Genomic DNA, 19,621 nt, shown 5'->3' with positions numbered 1-19,621 from the left:
CAAGTTTCTGCACATGGAGCTTTTTTAGAAAAATGCGGAAGCCTTTTCGGTCAGGTAGTATATCAGTTTTATCTGAACCAGTTCACTTTCCTGCTTTCATTGCCACCTGTTGGTTTGCTGTGATAATGGTCATGAAACAGACAAGTGGTGGTGCCTTAAAGCCGACTATCTTCTCTGCTCAAAACAAATACAGAAAAATACAATTCTTGACTGGACTCACAACTTAGGAGGAGCAAACAGTGGCTTCTGCATTGTTGTCAGAGAAGCCAGCATTTCAACACAGTATGTTTCCTTAATGTCTGGTGAGGTCATTTTATAATTTAGTTTTTTATAGTTCATATAAATAAAGAAATAAAGAAATAAATGATAAAGATAAAAAATAAATAGCTGATGGTTGGCAGGAAAAACAACAATAAGCTGACCTGCAAGATATGTAAACTACATTTTCAAATTGGGAATCAAAGCAGAGTAATGTGGGAATGCAAAATGATTTTATTTTGTAGCACTGTGAGATTTACTTCAAATTATGGTTATAAATGTAATTGATTATTATTTATTATCAGTAAAAATGGCCATTCCTTTTTCTTTGTTTGGATCTTAAAAAGTCATACATTTGTTCAACGGACGTGTGCAGCGTGCTGATTTATCTTTACTTTCTCTCAAAGTTGTCTGTCTGTCTGTCTGTCTGTCTGTCTGTCTGTCTGTCTGTCTGTCTGTCTGTCTGTCTGTCTGTCTGTCTGTCTGTCTGTCTGTCTGTCTGTCTGTCTGTCTGTCTTTCTGTCTGTCTGTCTGTCTGTCTGTCTGTCTGTCTGTCTGTCTGTCTGTCTGTCTGTCTGTCCTCCTCTCAGACCCAACGCGGTGTGAAATGAGTTTCCAAAGAACAGCGCCATCGAGCCGTTTTATCTCCCGTTGTTTAATTGAAGTGGAGCCAAGCCGCAGAGCTCAGATTGAGAACGAACCAGACTCCCTCATCAATTAATTACACAGTCAGGCTTTAAACATGCTGCTCTGAGAGAGCTCAGAAAGAATGTTACACACACTTGGAAATAGATTTAACAGGGACCATTTTAAAAGAATGACTCTGTGTTCTTGTGCCGTGACGGGGGCTATTTGTATGTCGAGTTCACATCACACATTTCTGGGAGCGGGAAGTTGCTTCTGGGTGTGTTGATTCCTTGTAGGCTGAGTGTTTCCATTTTTAAACTTCTCGAGTGATGAGAAAGTAACCAGACAGAACCAGGAAGCAGAACTGACAATCCGGAGACATATATTAAAGCAAACAGAGAAACGATTTGAGCCTGTTGTAAACTCGTTAGATCTTTTTCCACCAACCGTGCTCATCTCCCTTCAAGCTCCCTTCTTTGCATGTTTGTCTAATTTAAAACCTGTTTGCATGCAGGTAGACTAACGTGATGATTGACAGATCTGTAAACCCTGAGGGAAGAAATTAAACTACCAGTCTGAACACAACTGGATCATTTATCTCCTCATGTTAGAAAAACAGAGCAGGACTTTAAAACTTGAAACCCATCTTTGATAAATCAGTGGCTCATAAATTGGGCTAATGAACAAACATAAATCTTTGACAATCTCAATTTCATCCATACAGGAGCATGAAGCTGAAGTTTAATGACCTTCTTTTGGCAGACAGGAAGAATTCCAGGAGCTCAGCTTGTCTCTTCCTGCACGATGGCTACGAGTTGGGACTGGAAAGACGAACCTCACAGACTGATAGTGTTCAGAGATTATCCTCTGCTCAGTCTGAAACAGAATGAAAGTAAAGTCTTACTCACTGCCCGTTTACAACTCATTTATGCTTTCCTTTACGTATGCATTAAACAACATGGCTCTTATCCTCCCAAACTTCATTTAAGTTGGGATAGACGTTAAAAAATGCATTTACTTCCACTGGAAGGTGCGGTCTCACACAGAGCTCCACTTCTCCTTTGCCGTCCAGCTAAAATTCATTTCCCACCTCATCTCCATTAGACGTTACTGTTGCCTCTCCCTGTGTCTGAGTGAGCTAACATCATAAATGTTTTCATAGTTCTTAACCAATCTTAAAATTTAGACAGTGGACCTTCAGGGCCACCATAGTCGAGGGAGCGCCAGATTTTATTTCTTCAGTTTTGTGGAGCAGTCATGTTATTGATGGAGCTTTTAATTATCGCCAATGGTGACAATATACAGACTTTTCTACTCTTTTATCTGTCACCTGACGTGTCTAATATTGCTGTGCATCAGATTGGCTGTGCTATTAACTTATAAATCAAAAGGAACCAGACTCCTCTTTGTCTTCTGTTTGACTTAAAATGTGACCATAATTTACTGAGTGAACATCATGCTGATTGAGAATAAATCAACTGACAAGTACGTTTTATCTAGACTTCTATAAAATTAGAGTGCTTGTTGTTGAGTCCTCTTGGCTTGGTGTTCTTGGCTTCTAAAGCCCCCTGTAGTTTGTGCTGACATTAAAGAAATGATTGTATTTCTTTCACAGGCAAATTTCTTCAGCATCTTTTAACGTCTGAATATCGGGAAACCAACTTCACCCTGATCTGTAAAATCATAATAAAATGAGGAAAAACCCTCAGCAGGAATACATTTCTGTGGATTTCCTAAAAGTGCTGATACAGATCTATATTTCTCCAGACACGATGATCAGGTTACTGTGTTTCTGCCAAAATCCCAGAAACCTGAGTGAAAGCAGAGAAGAAGAAGAGGGAGCAGGAGACTGGCGGTAGACACAACATATTAGCCTCATCCTCTCTCCATCTCTTACAAAATAATAACACGTTTGGACCAGATGTAAACTAAGTGTTTGAAGCGTGAAAAAATAATATGTTCTCATATTGAAATGAGTGGGCTCCTCGGAGAGAGGACGAAATATAAAACACAAGGCTTCTTCTGATGCCTGCAGTCATTTATGCTCAGACTATGAACTCATGGTAATATTGAGTTTTTTTCTCTTGTTAAATCTATCATGACCTCAGTTCATCCACATGTGGCCAGAGCATGAAACATCTCAAGGGAATTTTAGCAGGATTCGACCTCTCTGCAGGGAACAATACAGAGCCTGGAAGGAGGAATGGATACCTTTTCTTTTCGACATAAGTGCAGTTTCTATATTGCACAACTGTTTTATAAATTGCATGCACATTTTAGTATCTTAGATGCACGTCTTACGGCGCGTTTACTCATAAGGCACATTCACATAATCCGCTAGCGCTGCGCATTAAGCCAGTCGAACTAGAAAGAATATCCCAACCCGCACAGGAAGTCAGACAAGGAAACGCAAAGAGCATCCGGGTCAATTTCAATTTTGCTCTGTGCTAATTCATCATCTCAGAAAGAAGTGCTTCCATTTCTGTTGTCTGTTTTCTTTTTTTCCTCTCTCCAATTTCTCACTTGCAGTTTTTGTAGTTATCAATTTCAGAAAACTTTAAGACCCATGTTCCACACCAATGTCCCACTTACCCCTTTTGTGACAGGATGACTCGGGATATAAAATCAAGACTACCACCTATCATCGCTATTATTATGATTGGAAGATTATCCGCTAATTATGGATGCAACCTCCCCAATGTTACAGTCTAGGTTTGCGATGTGCCGTTTGAACACAAGATCATTATTTTTCAGAGGTATTTATGGTCTTTGTCTTCTCTCTGTCTCGGCCCGCCTTGGTCTTGGTCTTGTCTTGGTCTCAATACATAAATGTCTTGGTCTTGGAGTACTCTTATTCTAGCGTATGCCTTGGTCTTGACTACAACATTAGTATTTGAGTCTGAGGTTGAACTTACTGCATCTATTTCCAACTTGTTCTATTTCTGGTAGCTGAATGCTAATGTTAGCTGTAGCTAGTTTTTATGTATTTGTTGTAAAACACTTGAAGAGTCACTGGGCAGAGGATGAAGTTGTAACTTTATTTATTGTCGGCGCAGGTTCTTTTCAACACGCTCTTTCTCTTTTCTACTTTCTGTATTCTCTAAGGTAGCCACAGTCCCACTATGCCCCCTACTGGCCTGAGAAGGGTAAGCTTTCAGAGCACAACACAAATGGTCTGATATGATCAGATACTGTCATTTCGCATGTTGAACTTAATCATAGACAGTGGGAGTAAACCATATTGTGCCAATGCATGACAAAAAAAAAAAATTCTCCGCATTTCACAACGCAACAAAATAGATATGAAACAAGGATCACACATTTAAAATGGGGATAAAGGACAAAACCAAGACAAGAATAGAATACAAAGAAATCAAATAAATAAACTTGGTGAAGTAGCTGTCTACTGTCTTCAGACTTAATCCTGGAAATATAAAGTAGTTAAATATCTTCTCAGCTGTAAAAAGGTCCACCTATGAGTATACACATTGGAAACTAAGGAAGAGAGTTGAGGGTTATTTGATTTGTCTAAACTCATTGATGATGTTGGGTTTGAAGCTGCCTGGTATGTTAACAAAACAGACTAACTTGTATTAAAAGTATGATTCCTTTGTTTGAAGGAAGAACTTTTATGGAAGTAAGTCCGGCCTTAGTTTGGGTCAACAGTGACTCCAAAAAATATGTTTGGGAATTTTATTGCTTTGAATTTCTGTGGTTTTACCAGTTACATTTTTGTCTTTATTTATTTTACTAAATATCTTTTTCATCTGATTGGAACCTAAGTTAACCTAGAGTCAATCAATGCTGCACCACTTCCAAATGTTAAAATGACAAAACAAACAAACACACAAAGGGAATCGTTTCCTAAAAGCCTAAAAAGTTGCTAAAACATGAAATTGACCTTTAAAATAATACCATTAGTGCTTAATATTTACACTTCGTTTTTCGATCTCACTGAGACTAGGAGGACTGATAACAGTAGGACTAATTACAGAATCCGTGGTCACTGGATCCAACTTAAACTCCTCTAATGAGAAGACAAATAAGGCATCGCTGAGCTCTGTTACACAACAAACCAGTCCTCATCCCAAAGATTCAGCGTCACAAAATCTAAAGTGATGTCTCTGCAACATCACAACATTTTCAATATTTACATCAAGAAACATGATAACTTGAAAAACAAATTTCTGCTTTGCAAAAAACTTAAGAAAGTGGGACTCAAAATCTTCTGGTCAGTTTCTGTCCAGTTCCTCCCAAAGGTGTTGGGTCATTTAATGTCCAGGATCAGTGCAGGCCAGAGACGTTCTTCAATCTTTTACACATTTGGCTTTCTGTTGTCTTTTATTGAACTGAAAAAGCTCAACCTGGAAGAAAAAACAAACAAACAGACTAAACATTGTCCTAAAGGGGGGGAGTCAACGGTCCATTTTCATAGAGTCTATTTCTAGTCCATGTTTGACCAGATGTTATCAAAATGATTTCTCAGAAATTGTCCATATTTGTGAGGAATATACATCCATGTAGATATGGATTTTGATTCTTTCAGAGCTCCTCCCTTTGCTGGCTAAAACTTTCACCAAAATGATCCAAAGGGTTGACCCGTCCGCAATCATCTAAGCAATTATTTTTAATTTCCACATCATCGGTTTTAGTGATAAAGATTTCAGCAGAGTCTGCTCCTCAAACTTCAGGAGGAAAACAAGCCCAATGATACCCTTATAAACTTTTTATAAAACCGTAATGACTTCTGTGAAGGTCTGATCTTCTTTGTAGGGCCATTCGTAAGGCTCTGTCTCCAAATTACTTCCTCAGAAGTTCAGAGCCGTGTGGACGTGACCTTTCCCCTCCCAGGATTCTCCTCCCTCCCCTGAAGCTGCTCCTTCCTGGAGGAGGCGATTCAGGATGTTGAGGAGCCGCTGATGGACGCCTCCACCTTTCCCTGCCTCTCCTCCTCCTCTTCCTCCTCCATCTCTTCCATCCTCATCCTCTTTATCGTCCCCACCGCCTTCTGTTTCTGAACACTCCTGCACCGCTCGCTGCAGCTCCACCTGTGCAGAGAAACACAGGACACGATTTAGATACAGAAACATGACAGAGTACTAATATGGAATGGCTTTATTGTTGAATAAAGGTAAATACATACATCATCATCTACATACAGCTTAATGTAGTCAAATGCAGTGAACAAAATACACCTGCAATTAACTATTTTCACGACTCTTGTGGCTACTACCTGCAGAGGGAGCCCTGCTTTGGCCCCAAGCAGTGTTGGAGAAAACCACGGCCTGAAGATCTTCTCACAGATCACCTGCAGTGAAAAAGGAGAAAGACAGAGGAATAAAAAAATAAGGAAAAAAGATAGTTGATAGGGAAATAAATAGGGAAAGAAACAAAAAAGACAAAGACTGAAAAACATCTAAGAATCCTTAATATTAATCTGCTTTTACAACCATTATGCAGATGACATCATGCTGTTTCAAACAGTCGAGATTTATCACTCAAATTTAAATCAAGACTGCATTATAAAATTAAATCATTTATTTTGCAGGGATGTGAGTTTGAGCAAGTCTATGACTGTGACCATGTGAAGATTTACCCACAAGCTGACTGAAACACACACACACACACACACACACACACACACACATACACACACACACACACACACACACACACACACACCCAACACAGTTGAAACGACAATGCCTCCTTTCTCCTCACAGATCAGTGTCAGATGGAGGGTCGTCAGAGGTCACCTGATGGGTCCCAGATGGGCCAATAGGACAGCAGTGTGTCATCAACATATCATCAGCACCTTCTACCTCAAGTCCAGTCTACTCTTCTGTTCCCTCTTCTCTTCCTTTGTTCATCATTTCACCTTTTCTTATTCTTCTTTTTTTTGGTTTTCTTTTGGTTTTCTTCGGTTGTTTAGGTTTTGCTTATCCCATATCTGTGGACGTCTTTCCCTTTCACCTTGACCTTTTATATTTGATGATTTGAACTCTGTTTTGTTTTAACCTTCATTTCTGTTTTTCAATCCATCCTTATTTCATTTTCCTGCTTTTTGCCTTATTTGTGTTTAATTGCCTTATTTGATGCACTCTCTCTACATTTTTAACAATGTTGTTCCTTCATTTTTTTCCTTCTACACTTTTGTTAATTTCATCATTTAAACTCCTGTTCAGATTCATTTGTTTGCTTTCTTTTGATTGATTTTTACATCACTGTTATTTGTTTATTAACTGCATTATTTGATTCTGTCTCCCACTATATTTGTCAAACTTCTCATAAATATATTAGCTTTTTTTTCTTTGCATCATCTATGATAATAAAATCTGCATTGGCTTCTGCTCCCTTTGTACAAGTTTTCATCATCAGCATCATTTTCCTACCTCTCCTCTTTTATCGGATGTTTTTGCATCACTTTCTGTCATCACCTGCATAAAAACCTTCTCCCTCCGTCTCATGTTCACGCATTTCTCTTCAGATGAATGCAGGTGTCTCGTTTCACGTGACACGTGATACAGGAGCCGGCAGGGTGATGAGAGTCTGTCTGGACGTTGTCATGGCGATGACAATGATGACCGTGACAACCTGCTTAGTCTTTGTGTCCCAAACACTTATTTTCTTCTTCTTCTGTAACTATTAACAGTCATCATTTTCTCTCTTGAGCTTAATCGCAATAAAAAAAGTTTAATAATTTAAGTTTAATTTAATTTAATTTAATTGGTACTATTATTTTTACTCTAAATTGTGATGCTCGTGGAGAAATGGTTTCCTCCAAAATGTATTATATTGATATTTATAATTATCATTATAATTTCTTATTGCTTCCAATCTCCAATTTTTTATAGCTTCTATTAAGTTATGAAGGTAACAGAACATCGCAAGAAAACTTTCTCATCTTGATGTTTTATTATAAAATGAAACAGTATAAAGAATCAGATCTGAGGCTGACTCACAGCGGCCTGAAGCTGTTGAGGCCTAAATTCCCATTTTAGTTCAATATGAGTGAATAATAGAGAAATGTGTCTCTGAGAACAGAAACAAATTCACAGCAGGACTTTTAAAAATAAATTAACAAGAAAATCGCAGAGAAGACACTTGTTATGTTCTGAATTTTGCTGCTTTTGTTTCTTCTTTATGACATTTTCTTTCATCCTGTTTGCACAATAAAACGAAGAAAAAAAAAAAGTTGTTCTTTAACAGTTTCACACTATTATTCAGAACATGCCTTTTCTTTATTGTCAAATACAAAAACACTGTTCAGATGAATTCAAAGATTTGAATTAAGCACCAGGAAAGGTCTGATGACATAAACCCTTATTTACAAATACAAGTGAGTTAGTTACATTTTTTTAAAATCTTCTGCACAAACACGGCTTCAAGCACAACCACGTTTTCAGATATGTTTCAATTCCATCATCAGACATATTTCAACATCCCTAACAACCACAACTCATACATCAAAGAAAAGTGGAAACAAGAGGCACGGGTGGTTGCTTTTTTAGTGGTCTTCAACTGACCATGGACAAGCCTGCTGAAAAAAATGTGATCCAATACTTTATAATAAGGATTAAGCCCCTATAACAGACGTGTCCTAAATGGAGATTTTATTTTGTACTAAGTTTTTGAGAGATGTATGAAACAGATGTTAAATGTTTATTATATTTTGACTGATTAAAAAGAACACTTGAAATCAGATTAAATTAATTCTTAATGTGATGATTATTAAGTTAACAGTTTTCTTTTTAGTGCTGTATAATTGGTGCACTGATCTCATTCAGGTAAAAACAGACTAAGACTTCTTCTCCGTGTGAAACATTAACATGTTTTTGTATCATGAAGTTTTCAGTTTCACATCAAATCATCACCAGTGACCAGCTTTCCACGGCGCTCGTCTCCCCCCGTCTCACCTGCATGTTGCTGTTCCGGCGGCGGGGGCTGCACCTGCGTTTGTTCAGGTTACACCTGGACGAACAGTCGAAGAAGTTACAGTCGTCGTCGCTGCTGCAGTTCTGGTCCAGAATGTCCCTCATCTTGGGCTCAAAGAACGCCATGTCCACGTCGATCGCCACCACCTGTGGGACGAAAACGGAGGCATTAACACGAGCTGTGCTTCTCTGCAAGAACATGAATCTCACAGAGCTGAAAGTTTAATACATTAAATAAATACTGTTTGTATATATATGTTTTCAATAAATATATTACATTTATATTTCATGAATTTTAAGTGTATGGAGACTTTTAGAATTGTAGTGGCAGTTTATGAATTTGAAAAATGTCAATTACTTACTCTGTTACTGAAGTTAATCTACTCTTATAAACTTTTTAAAATTGCATATAAAGAATTTACATATTTAAATTCAACTTGTAATTGAATAAAATCATCTAAATATTTTCAATAACTACAGTTTAAATTAATAATATATACATTAAAAAGACGTCACATCATGTAGGTGCAGTGAAATTCAAACATGAACAGACCCCCTCACTTTAAACTGGAGGTCTTCTTCAAGTAATCATTTTTTGGGGAAAAAAAAAGGTTCATAAAAAGTTGTTTCTTTCTCATAGCACATGAATTATTAATTTCTATCAGAACCTAAAGAAAAACTTCAAAAGTGTATCTGGAAGAAATTTCGGACCCTGCCCTTGGGGGGCCACATTAGCGTGGCCCTCATTTTGTGATTCGATATTTTTTTGTGTGGAATTTGTTCTTTCTTATATTCAATATCCCAAACATTTATTTTTGTTTGGGATATTGTTTTAAGTTATTTAAACATGTCCTTTAAAAAATAATGTACTGTATTTTTAATGTTATGATCACTAATTATTATCATTATTATAACAATCACACTTTTCTGGAACTATAGTTTTTAAACAAACAAAAAAAACACTTTTTTTGCAGTAAAAAAAAAACATTCATAAAATAAATGCTGTTTTGAAGCTACAGAACTCCTTTCTTGTTTTTATACTTTTTTTTTACTTTGTACGTTGTTGGCCTGACAACAGTGAGTAGTGAAATCTGTTCCATGTCGACACTTTAAGAGAAAAATCTTTGAACCGATAACAGGAGGTGAACAATGAGGAGCTTGTGTTTTATTTGACGTTTGTTGGAGCTAAACTTCATGTTTGGCCTTCTTTCTGCTCCCGTCGGTCTGAGCCAGGCGTGTGAGGTAGAAAATAGTTGCGATTCAGTGGCGACGGTTGACTGAGTTAATGACGTCTGGCTCCGTTTGCTGAACTATAAAACGATCTGAGACAACACTGCACACATTTGGTTTGTTTGTTCACAGCCAAACACATGTGATGCATTTAAATGCTGCTTTGATCTGATTTACAGAAAAACTCGAAGCTGTCTTTAGGGATTTTTTTTCATTCAAATTTAAAAAATAAATCAGGATAAATATGTCAGTCTGATAAATGTAATCAAAGTGTGATTCATCAGGACTTTGAGATGACTTCACATGTGGCTAAATCTGAACTCCACTCTTTCTGTCACTGTCTCTCCAAACACTTCCAATGAAGCAGTTAAAGTGCACTTCGAAATATTTCATATTTGATCCAATTTATGCTTAAAATTAGTAAAAGGCTGCTGCCAAACATTTCACACATTAACCCTTTAAACTCTACAGTTTTACAGATTTTTACAAATATGAACATTAAATGGCAGAGTCAGCAGAATTTTCCGAACAATAAAACATAGATTTGTACAAAATGAACGCTGCTCGATCAACACTTATGGGCCTCCATACATGTGCGGTGGTGACTGTGTCTGCAGAGACTCTGTCCTCTGCCTGGATTTTCATATTTTGGTTGAATCAGGACATTTTCAGGGTGGAGAGTGGAAGTGTTTCCTCCAGCCGATGAACTCAAAGGTGAGTTTGGAGTGGATGCATTTCAATGACTGGATAAAATGACAATAAAATGACAAAGGCAAATCCCAGTGTGGATACAATTCCTTCTAAAAAAACAGGGCTAACCTTGGTTTGGCTTACACCCACTCTTTGGCTCTTAAGGAGCAGCTTGGGAGGAAGAGCGACACAGAGTTGATCTACTTTTTCTGTTTGACAAGCAGGCTCACAAACGTTTAGCTTGTGCTTCTATGCACAGCTGGCAAGGTAGTTACAGATAGTATCTGTGCATGCTTAATCCAGCGATGGGCGCGTGCTTCTGGTGACATGAGAGCAGGGGCCCAGTTTGAAAACTGTGCTTACAAGCTGCATTTCCACTGACTCTACCTTTAAGAAACAACATCACAATAATAACAAAAATCAATCACTAGTGACCTATGTTTCATTTTGTGAAACGGTTTGCACCTCCTCTTACTTGACAAAGCACGAATGGAAATCTGTCTGCACTTTTGAAAATGGACAAGTGAATTAATAATAGAGAGAATTTATACAGCGTTGACCTTTTATAACTTATCTTAAGGTGAGTCTATCTTCCTGAGCTGCACAGCAACACTGTTAAGACAAAGATGTGTGTGTGTGTGTGTGTGTGTGTGTGTGTGCGCGTGCGCGTGTGTGTGTGTGTGTGTGTGTGTGTGTGTGTGTGTGTGTGTGTGTGTGCGTGCGTGTGTGTGTGTGTGTGTGTGTGTGTGTGTGTATGGCAGGGTGACCTTCACTTTCCCAGCAGCAGGGTCACATCTTCTGCTTTAGGCTGGAAAAAAATCTCTTAAAGAAAAATCTCACGTAGTCCACTGTCTGCTCTCCACTCTCTACTCTCAGTAATGGCTTTAAAAAACAACAACCTTTTTTTACCGTTTTATTTTTCTGCTTTTAATCAGTTAATGTTCATTTTCAGAAAACATTTGAGGCTGTCTCTGTGGTTTTCTTTGTTAGTAGTTTTGAAGGAGAGGAGGTCAACAGACACAAAATCTATACACGATAAAAAACTCACCGTGAGGTCCTTCCTGATGGCGAAGTTCTCTGGCTTGATGTCACAAAGGTGCAGTTTGTGGGTGAAGTCGTTGTCAAAGTGCCACACCATGTCCAGGAAACTCAGAGCAATCCGATGCACCATCTCCCTGGTGGTCCACCTCCCCCTGGCCCCTCCTCCGGCCTCGGCTCGGCCCTGACCCTGCAGCCCAGAAACAGCCACGTCCTCAAGGGAGAAAATGTTTTGGTCCCATGCGTGTCCAGCAGACAGGTACTCCACAGCGTAGAAATGACCACAGGAGCCCAACACCTTGGCCACATGGGTGCTGAGGTCCTGCAGTACTCTGGAGGACGGAGGAGGGAAGAAGAATGTGCAACAATGTGAAGGAATATACACACATATGTTTACTTTTATCTTTTGGTGTGTATTTGATTGGAAAGCTGAAGATAGAAATGAAATATGGGGAGAGAGAGTGGGACGACATTTGCCAAACAGCATCAGGACAGAGTCGGAGTGAGAAAGTCTTAAGACTCCAGTGGGAAAAAGCTAGTTTCTCAAACCTGCTTCAACAATAAAAGTGGACTGTGGCTCGCCTCCAGCTCTCCCTAAAGATGAAGGGTATTCCATTTCACAGTTCGACAATAAAGTTATTTCCACCCTCCTCTTGCTCCATTAACACATCGGCAACAACTGTCTTCTGTTTTTATACACTGAACTCCATTTGTCTGCGCAGCTGTGTCTGAAGGCCTCCAGATAAGTAGATAAGGCTGTCTCGCTCTATCACTTTTATTTCTGGACTCGGAGGAGTTTTGGCTCACAGCCTGTTGGCATGTCTGAACCTCTTTGCCTTCAGACTGAAAGCACACTGATGTCTTTCTGTTTGTCCTCCAGCTCTGCCCACAAACTTTCTCACTTTTTTTTTTAAGGATGTGATGAGAATTATCAGGGAACTATGGCAATAATTCAATGGCAGAAATATGATTATATGACTGACTTGAGATGCTGGGTTGTAAAGCTCCTTGTTTGACGTACAGTTGAAGGCAGGTGGTGCAATATGAGACCTAAAAAAACTGATTTGGAGTGCCAGTCAAGACAAACTAAATAACATGTCCATTCTGGACTGGGTTTACCTGAGAAAAGTGTACTCTTCTTGCTGCAGCAGGGACCAGAGGGAGGCCAGCTCTGCTCTCGAGTAACTCTTATCTCTGCTTTTAAGCTTCTGCCCCCAAAGTCTGGCCAGAGAGCTGTTGCTCCCCCCTCCTCCGCCTCCTCCTCCGCCTCCTCCTCCTCCCTCCTCATCTTCGACCTCCTCAGCCAGCCCCAGAGAGTTTCTTACCTGAGATTAGACGAAAGAAGAATGCAGGATTTACTTTCGTCTCTCTACACACAGCAAACGTCATTGTAAACTTTTGCAGAAGTCGCGATCAGACTCACTTCCATGGTGGCATAGAAAACCACATCAAGAGGGGAGAGCTCCTCTGCCGTGTCCTGGAAGGACAGAAGATGAAATTAATGCTAAATTAATGCTAAATTATGACCTGAGCAGAACCATCTTGAGGGAATTGTTCTTCATTTTTCTTCATTCCAAAGTGATACAGTTTTTCCTGAGGGAAACAAACAAAATATTCGTACATACAGGGGACTGTTTCAAATTCCCCATTTATTCTGTAAAAAGATGACCAAGACTTTGACGATGGTTTACTGTGAGGATTATTAGTTTTCAAATGAGGGTTGATGAACTGGCAAATTCGAATCAGTTGCCAACTTATTATCTGGGAAGTTGTTATTGAGAAGCTAGAGCTCAAAACCTCAAGATACTTGGCATACACATCAGAAGTATAAAAAGTCTACATCTGATCTGAGTCGTCTTGGGTTCGACAAAATGACTTGACAGCCTCCACTCCAGCCCCAATACTCTTCACCTTAATACATAATCTTGTATGCGACACGTGCAAACATTACCTGGTAGTCCAGTATTCCCAGCGGTTCGTAGGAGGAGAAATTTTCCAGTTTGGACTTGAGGATGATGGGATTTCCTCTCCATCGTGCCTCAATCACCTTCTTCCCGTTCTCGTAGTAGAGGCAGCGTTTGTACTCCACGAGGCCGAGCACACACAGGTCCTCACACATGTCACCCGTAACTGAGCCCTCGCCAAACTCCAGACACTGTACGGCAGATTGAGAGGGACAAACAGAGCAGAGGCTCACTAAAACTAGAACAAAGACAAACACTTGAGTGATGGTTAAACTGAACGATTAAAAAAAAGTTTGATTCGACAACCACATGATATATGAGAACTTTAATGCTTTGAATGAGAAATGATGCACATCAGCTGAAAAAACAAGTTATTTGCATGTCGTCAGGTGACTCTTATGGAGTGCCATCTGGACGTGCCATCTCCTCTCTTTCGAGGTGCAAAGGGGAGATCAAGTCAGAGTCTTTAGTTCATTTAATCTGGTAGTCCTGCAGATAGTGGCCCTGTGAGATCCATGACCTTTGCAAATTCTTCTATGACTACAAACTGTGAGTTGCTGACACTCTGTTTTTATATATTAAAGAGGGTATCAGACGTTTGTTCTTTTAAAGTTTTTTCAGTCTTTTTTTTGTATAGAAGACAGGATGTGGACCATGTCCCCCCCATGTCCGACACACAGGAAAGGACAACTCCAGAGCTCAAAAACAAAAAGCCTTCCTCCTTCCCTACGTGAAACTGCAGAAGTTTCCACAGCTCCCTGAGCGCTCACACAACAGACACTCACATCCTCTGTTGAGTCCAAACTGCTGTGTGTCCTGAGGTGTGAGGGATGAGGTGGGGGATTAGTCGAGTTCTGGTCAGGGATTACTTGACTAATCCTGGCTGTGCCCACATTCCTACACAAACATCAGTCAGTGAGGAGCTCAGAGACTCAAATCCAACATCACAAGCACCTGCAGGACCATCACTGTTGGTTTAGGCCGACAGATTTAAACTTTTATCTGCAGACTGTTTGTGCTATAAAGACCTTTAGGCCTAATAAACAAGACAAGAAGCCAAAAAAAAAGCAAAAAAGAACATATTACTAACGGGTATCGGGTATGTTTCCACCTTTTTCAAATTAATCTCGTATGCTAAGACTTTATTCTAGATATTATGTCTTATTTCCCATGATGTTTTTGAATTTAGTTTGTGACTTCACTCTTCTCATTATACTACTTTATTTTTCTAATGTAATTTTTTTTTATTTTTTTTTACATAACTTTCTTCTCATCCTATACTTAAACTTTATAAGTATAATTTTACAAATGTGTTCTCGTTATCACATGACATTTCATTATTTTCCAGCTTTATTCTCATCATTTCACCACTTTCTGTTATTTTACTTTCGTTTTTTCATATGGGTAAAGTATGGAGCAAGTAAACCGTTGCCACACACTCCAGCATCTATATATATCATATATAAAACTCAACCATATATATTCATAAAACAGTACCAAACAGGCACAACAATAAACAGACAGAACAGTACAAAATGTCATTCAGCTGAACAAAGTAAAAGACCACAACAAGACTGAGTTCTCTATAAGCACTGTTTTAGTTTAAAATGATTGTATACTAATAATTCCTTTAATTTAAAATTTTTCTGGTAATTTTGCGATGTAGTCTTGAGATGTTATGTCTTTATTTGTGCAATGTTACAACTTTATTCTCAAACATTTCAACCTTATTCCTGTATTATTATTATTTTGGATTGTTTTATTCCTTTATGTTACCACTTATACATTTTTACCTTGACGTTTTTTAATGTTCATCTCTGGAATCAATCAATTCAGTATAAATATAACTTTAAATCTGGCAGTTTAGCTGCTGGTTTCACTAATAATCCTTAGTTTATTTTTTTGTTTGAATACAAGTTTTCCCATATTTTTATTTTTCAAACGAGATCCGACTCCATTGTTGAGGCCTTGGTTGAAGAGGCAGGAAGTGTGACAGATGGACAGACAGGTGAACGTACACTGAGAAAGGAGAGAAGAAGAAGATGAGGCTGATAACAGAGACTGGTGTGAAGACAGGGTTAACTGTGTGCAGAAAGAGAGACTCTGTTATCAACCGAGAGAAAAGGTGAAGACAGCGCACTGCTGATGGACGATCCTTGATCGTTTCAACATCAGCAGTCAGGTAATATGTTGACGTGGAGTGTTTAGATGAAGTGGATGTTGAGTCCTTCATCTGTTTCATGAGTCGTAAACATGTCCCCACGGTCTGTAAATCCTAACAGGAGTGAAAGTTAACATTTCGAAGTGGAGCAAATCTCAGACTGACACGGTGCTGCCAGCTGAATCCTTTCAGATGACACGTGGATCAGCTGAATCCACATTGTCAAACAAGTTAATCACTGTTAGAGAGTAAGTAATTAATCATCAAAACTTTCATAAAGTTCATGAACCTAAGTTAAATGTTTTACCCTCCATGAATAAAAGTACTTTTTTTCCCCAAAGACATCACAAAAAATAACACCAATTTAATAACCTGAGCACATGAAGGACCACTCAAAAAAAAAAGTGTGTGCGTGTGAGAAAGAGAGAGCGCGTGTGTTGATGGACGCAACAGGAGTGGGAGGAGAAGTGCTGAGAGTCAAAGGAGACTGCAATTATCATCCCCCTCCTTTTTCAGTTTCTAGTTCCTGCTTTCTTTCATCACAGAGAATGATAACCAATACTGTGTGTGTGTGTGTGTGTGTGTGTGTGTGTGTGTGTGTGTGTGTGTGTGTGTGTGCGTGTGCGTGTGCGTGTGTGTGTGTGTGCGTAAAAATGTAAGCAAAAATCCACAACCTCTTAGACTGTTCATTTCAAATTGTCTACCCTCCATGATTATAATATACTCCAGCAGCTGTTGTTGAAAATCAGCCCTTCAAGTTGTGATGAAGAGAGACTTCAGCTATAGAGACCAACACTGTTTTTGTATCAGGCTGTAAGCATGTTTATTTCTGCCGGTTTGGGAACAAAAAAAAATGGAGAAAATGGAGGTCTAATGCTACCTGCTGAACAGTTACAACAGGCTCACCTGTAAGTATGGCGAGCCACACACATCATTATGCAAATATATGTATAAGTCTAAGTCTAAATATCATGTGGAAAAATGTTTTACCCCCAATATAACATGTGCCGATGAAGACATGAGAACCAGGCTATAAACATATTTTTGTTTATTTGTCGTAAAAATGAATGATTGAAAAATTTAATATGGGTGTTAATTTGATTTTGAGGGCTTTTTGAAACCATCTTAAGTGGACACTTTAAGAACTGTAGTTTTTTGCACTTCCACCTCAGATTAGTTTGTCAGCACTCGAGTTGCATCTTGGTTTTGAGATATTTTCAGAAACAAAGATCAATAAGATGCAAAGCATCAGCAAAGATGATTGCTACTCTCATTTGTGCAATCAAGTCTTTAGGAAGCTGCAGACGCTTGTCTTTATTTCAGCTCTGTGAGCTCTGCGGCCTTCACTTATCCTCTCTAATTCCCTGGATTTCCTCTGCCTTGAGTCACATCACACTTTCCAGCTGCTTCCGTCTTCCTAAAGCCTGCAGACTGTAAACTTTCCCACCACGCTGTTTGGACAAGATCAGCTCTCACTTACTGCTGTGTGTGTGTGTGTGTGTGTGTGTGTGTGTGTGTGTGTGTGTGTGTGTGTGTGTGTGTGTGTGTGTGTGTGTGTGTGTGTGTGTGTGTGTGTGTGTGACTGAAGCGAAAAGGTTTTTGTGTTTGTGGAGAAGCTAAAAAAAATTACACATGGTGTTTACTATCTAACAGCCTTTGTGTTGCATTGTCATGACCTGAACTTGACCAAAGCTGGAAGCCAAAATGTACTGTCAAAACGATCATCTATGCGTTCCTGTGTCCATTCCGTGTTCGTAATCTTTGGTTAGCTTGCTGAAGGTCAAAAATAGACTCGATAAAAAGAGGCTGCAATATGCGTCGAAAGAACATGGTGCACATGGATCCTGGAGGAGACCGCTGGTAAGAATTAGAATCTGAGCCAGTCAATGACAAAAAAAACAAAAAAAACAAAACCATCCTTTAATGGACATATTTTGATCAAACCTGCTGGAATTATGATTACAGCTTGTTTCACTGCTGCCTGTTTAATCAAACTTGATTCATTTCAAAAGTTTTTGAAGTATTAGTCAAACCTCCAAACATGTAAAACTAGGACTAAAGTTCAGAAATTAGAGAAGGCACCTTTCGCTTTTTGTACAGAGATGTAGCGGTGAAAGGTCCAGCTCTCGTTTTGTGAAGCAGCAGGTGTTTGTACAGATGTTCACATTCATCTGCTGGCTGTTTAGGAACCCTCGGCTCTGACTGTAACCACAGTCCGTCTCCAGTGTGGATCTGAAGCACAGCAGCCAGCAGTGACTCCAAACCCGCAACATGGACTCGATTAGGACTCTGCCAGTCGCTGTCATCTGAGATCTAATGTGATGCCAAGTTTTTCAAGCAGTTGACTCCTGCCAGCAGAGCCATGCAGAGTGTTTATTTGGCTCTGTCCCCTCCAGCTAACAGCAGAAACAAATGAGTACAGGAAGTAAATGAGCACCAGACTGAAACATTAAGATCTGATAATGAACCCCGGGCCCGTCTGCCAAACGGCTGCATGGTCACACACACAGAGAGAGCAGCTGGTTTAAAGCTCCTGTGAGGAATGTTCAGTGGATTTAAGTCCACTGTGGAAAAAGCAGTGCATCTCTTCTCTTGGCTGATTTGTCTTGTACACGTGTCAGCAGTGTTTTTTTGGGTTTTTTTTAACATCATCACTCATGGAGAATCTTAGCAAATGTATAAAAAGGCTTTAAATATCCCCTCTTGTGTTTTTCAGATGACTTTTCCTCTTCTTCTTCTTCACTTCACCTCCATCTCTGCCAATGGGATCAAAATCATTTACTATTATTGCCTGTATGGGGACTTTAAAATTAGCATGATAAACGTTGTTTAAAGATTTACTTTATTTCTTTTACATCATATAGAGTCCTTCTCTGTTTTCTTATTTCATTTCCTTCCTCTTCTTTAATTTTGTATTTATTTACATGTTGATTTTTTTTTAATAATGTCCATCTGCATTTGTTTTCTCTTTCTAGTTTTCAGCCATTGTTTATTTTCTTCTGTCTTCTTTAATATGTTTCTAACATCTCCCATTGCGGTCTTGACATTTTTGGGGATTTTTCTTTTTTCTTTCCACTTCCCTTCTCTTCACTGCCTTCCTTCTTTTTAATTTTCCTCTCCCTGTTTGTCTTTTTCTATTAGACATATTACACGTTTCATCTTTTTAACATTCATGTCATCATTTTTATTCTCATCTTCAAGTTAATTTAGCCAATTTCTGTCTTTCTGTGTTTATTTTCTCCATCTTCTTATTGGAAACTAAAACTGGACAATCAAATACTTTATAAGATCCATTTTTTCTCTCTCACCTCTGTTTAAATGTTACATACTACTTTTACTTTATGTATTTTAAACTCTTTCAGTTCTAGCTTTTCCTTTACGGTTGCCTCAGTGAGCAGCAGCAGAAAGCCGAGCCTGAGTTTCAGACGCTGTCGTTCTCAGTCAAAGGCTCCCTTTGTTGTTGCATTCCATAATGGTAAAGCTCGAACACACGAGGAACATTAAAACGCCTTAATGACATTCCTGTGTGTATTGAGCCCAGGCTGTCCGGCCGAGCAAGCACCGCAGCAGAAGAGAGAGAGGGAGCGCGTCAGTGTGGAGACTCAGATATTTCAGTCTGAGCTCAGTGAGGTTACAACGGCTCCTCAGGAATCAGAAGACTGAAACATTTTCCTGGAAACTATTGGAACATATTTCAGATTTTCTAACACAGAGTCAAA

At 39.1% G+C, this 19,621-nt stretch overlaps 1 protein-coding gene across 3 annotated transcripts in view; it reads right to left on the bottom strand.

Annotated features, from left to right (window-relative positions):
• Positions 1-3,904: 3,904 nt before the first annotated feature.
• Positions 3,905-19,621, bottom strand: part of dipk1c (divergent protein kinase domain 1C) — a 39,297-nt gene continuing 23,580 nt past the window's right edge. For all 3 annotated transcript variants that reach the window (XM_079361897.1, XM_079361896.1, XM_079361898.1), the window contains 7 exons: positions 13,729-13,932; positions 13,201-13,254; positions 12,897-13,102; positions 11,788-12,109; positions 8,802-8,966; positions 6,119-6,193; positions 3,905-5,933 (listed from right to left, as the gene is read on the bottom strand). In XM_079361897.1, coding sequence (XP_079218023.1) covers positions 5,694-5,933; positions 6,119-6,193; positions 8,802-8,966; positions 11,788-12,109; positions 12,897-13,102; positions 13,201-13,254; positions 13,729-13,932 — 1,266 coding nt within the window. In that variant the 3' untranslated portion in view covers positions 3,905-5,693. The remainder of the gene's footprint in view (positions 5,934-6,118; positions 6,194-8,801; positions 8,967-11,787; positions 12,110-12,896; positions 13,103-13,200; positions 13,255-13,728; positions 13,933-19,621) is intronic.

Source organism: Symphodus melops (assembly GCF_947650265.1).
Source record: "Symphodus melops genome assembly, chromosome: 14".
Taxonomy (NCBI): Eukaryota; Metazoa; Chordata; class Actinopteri; order Labriformes; family Labridae; genus Symphodus; species Symphodus melops.
Note: the sequence above shows the minus strand (reverse complement) of the source record. Positions and strands in the feature narration are given on the sequence as shown.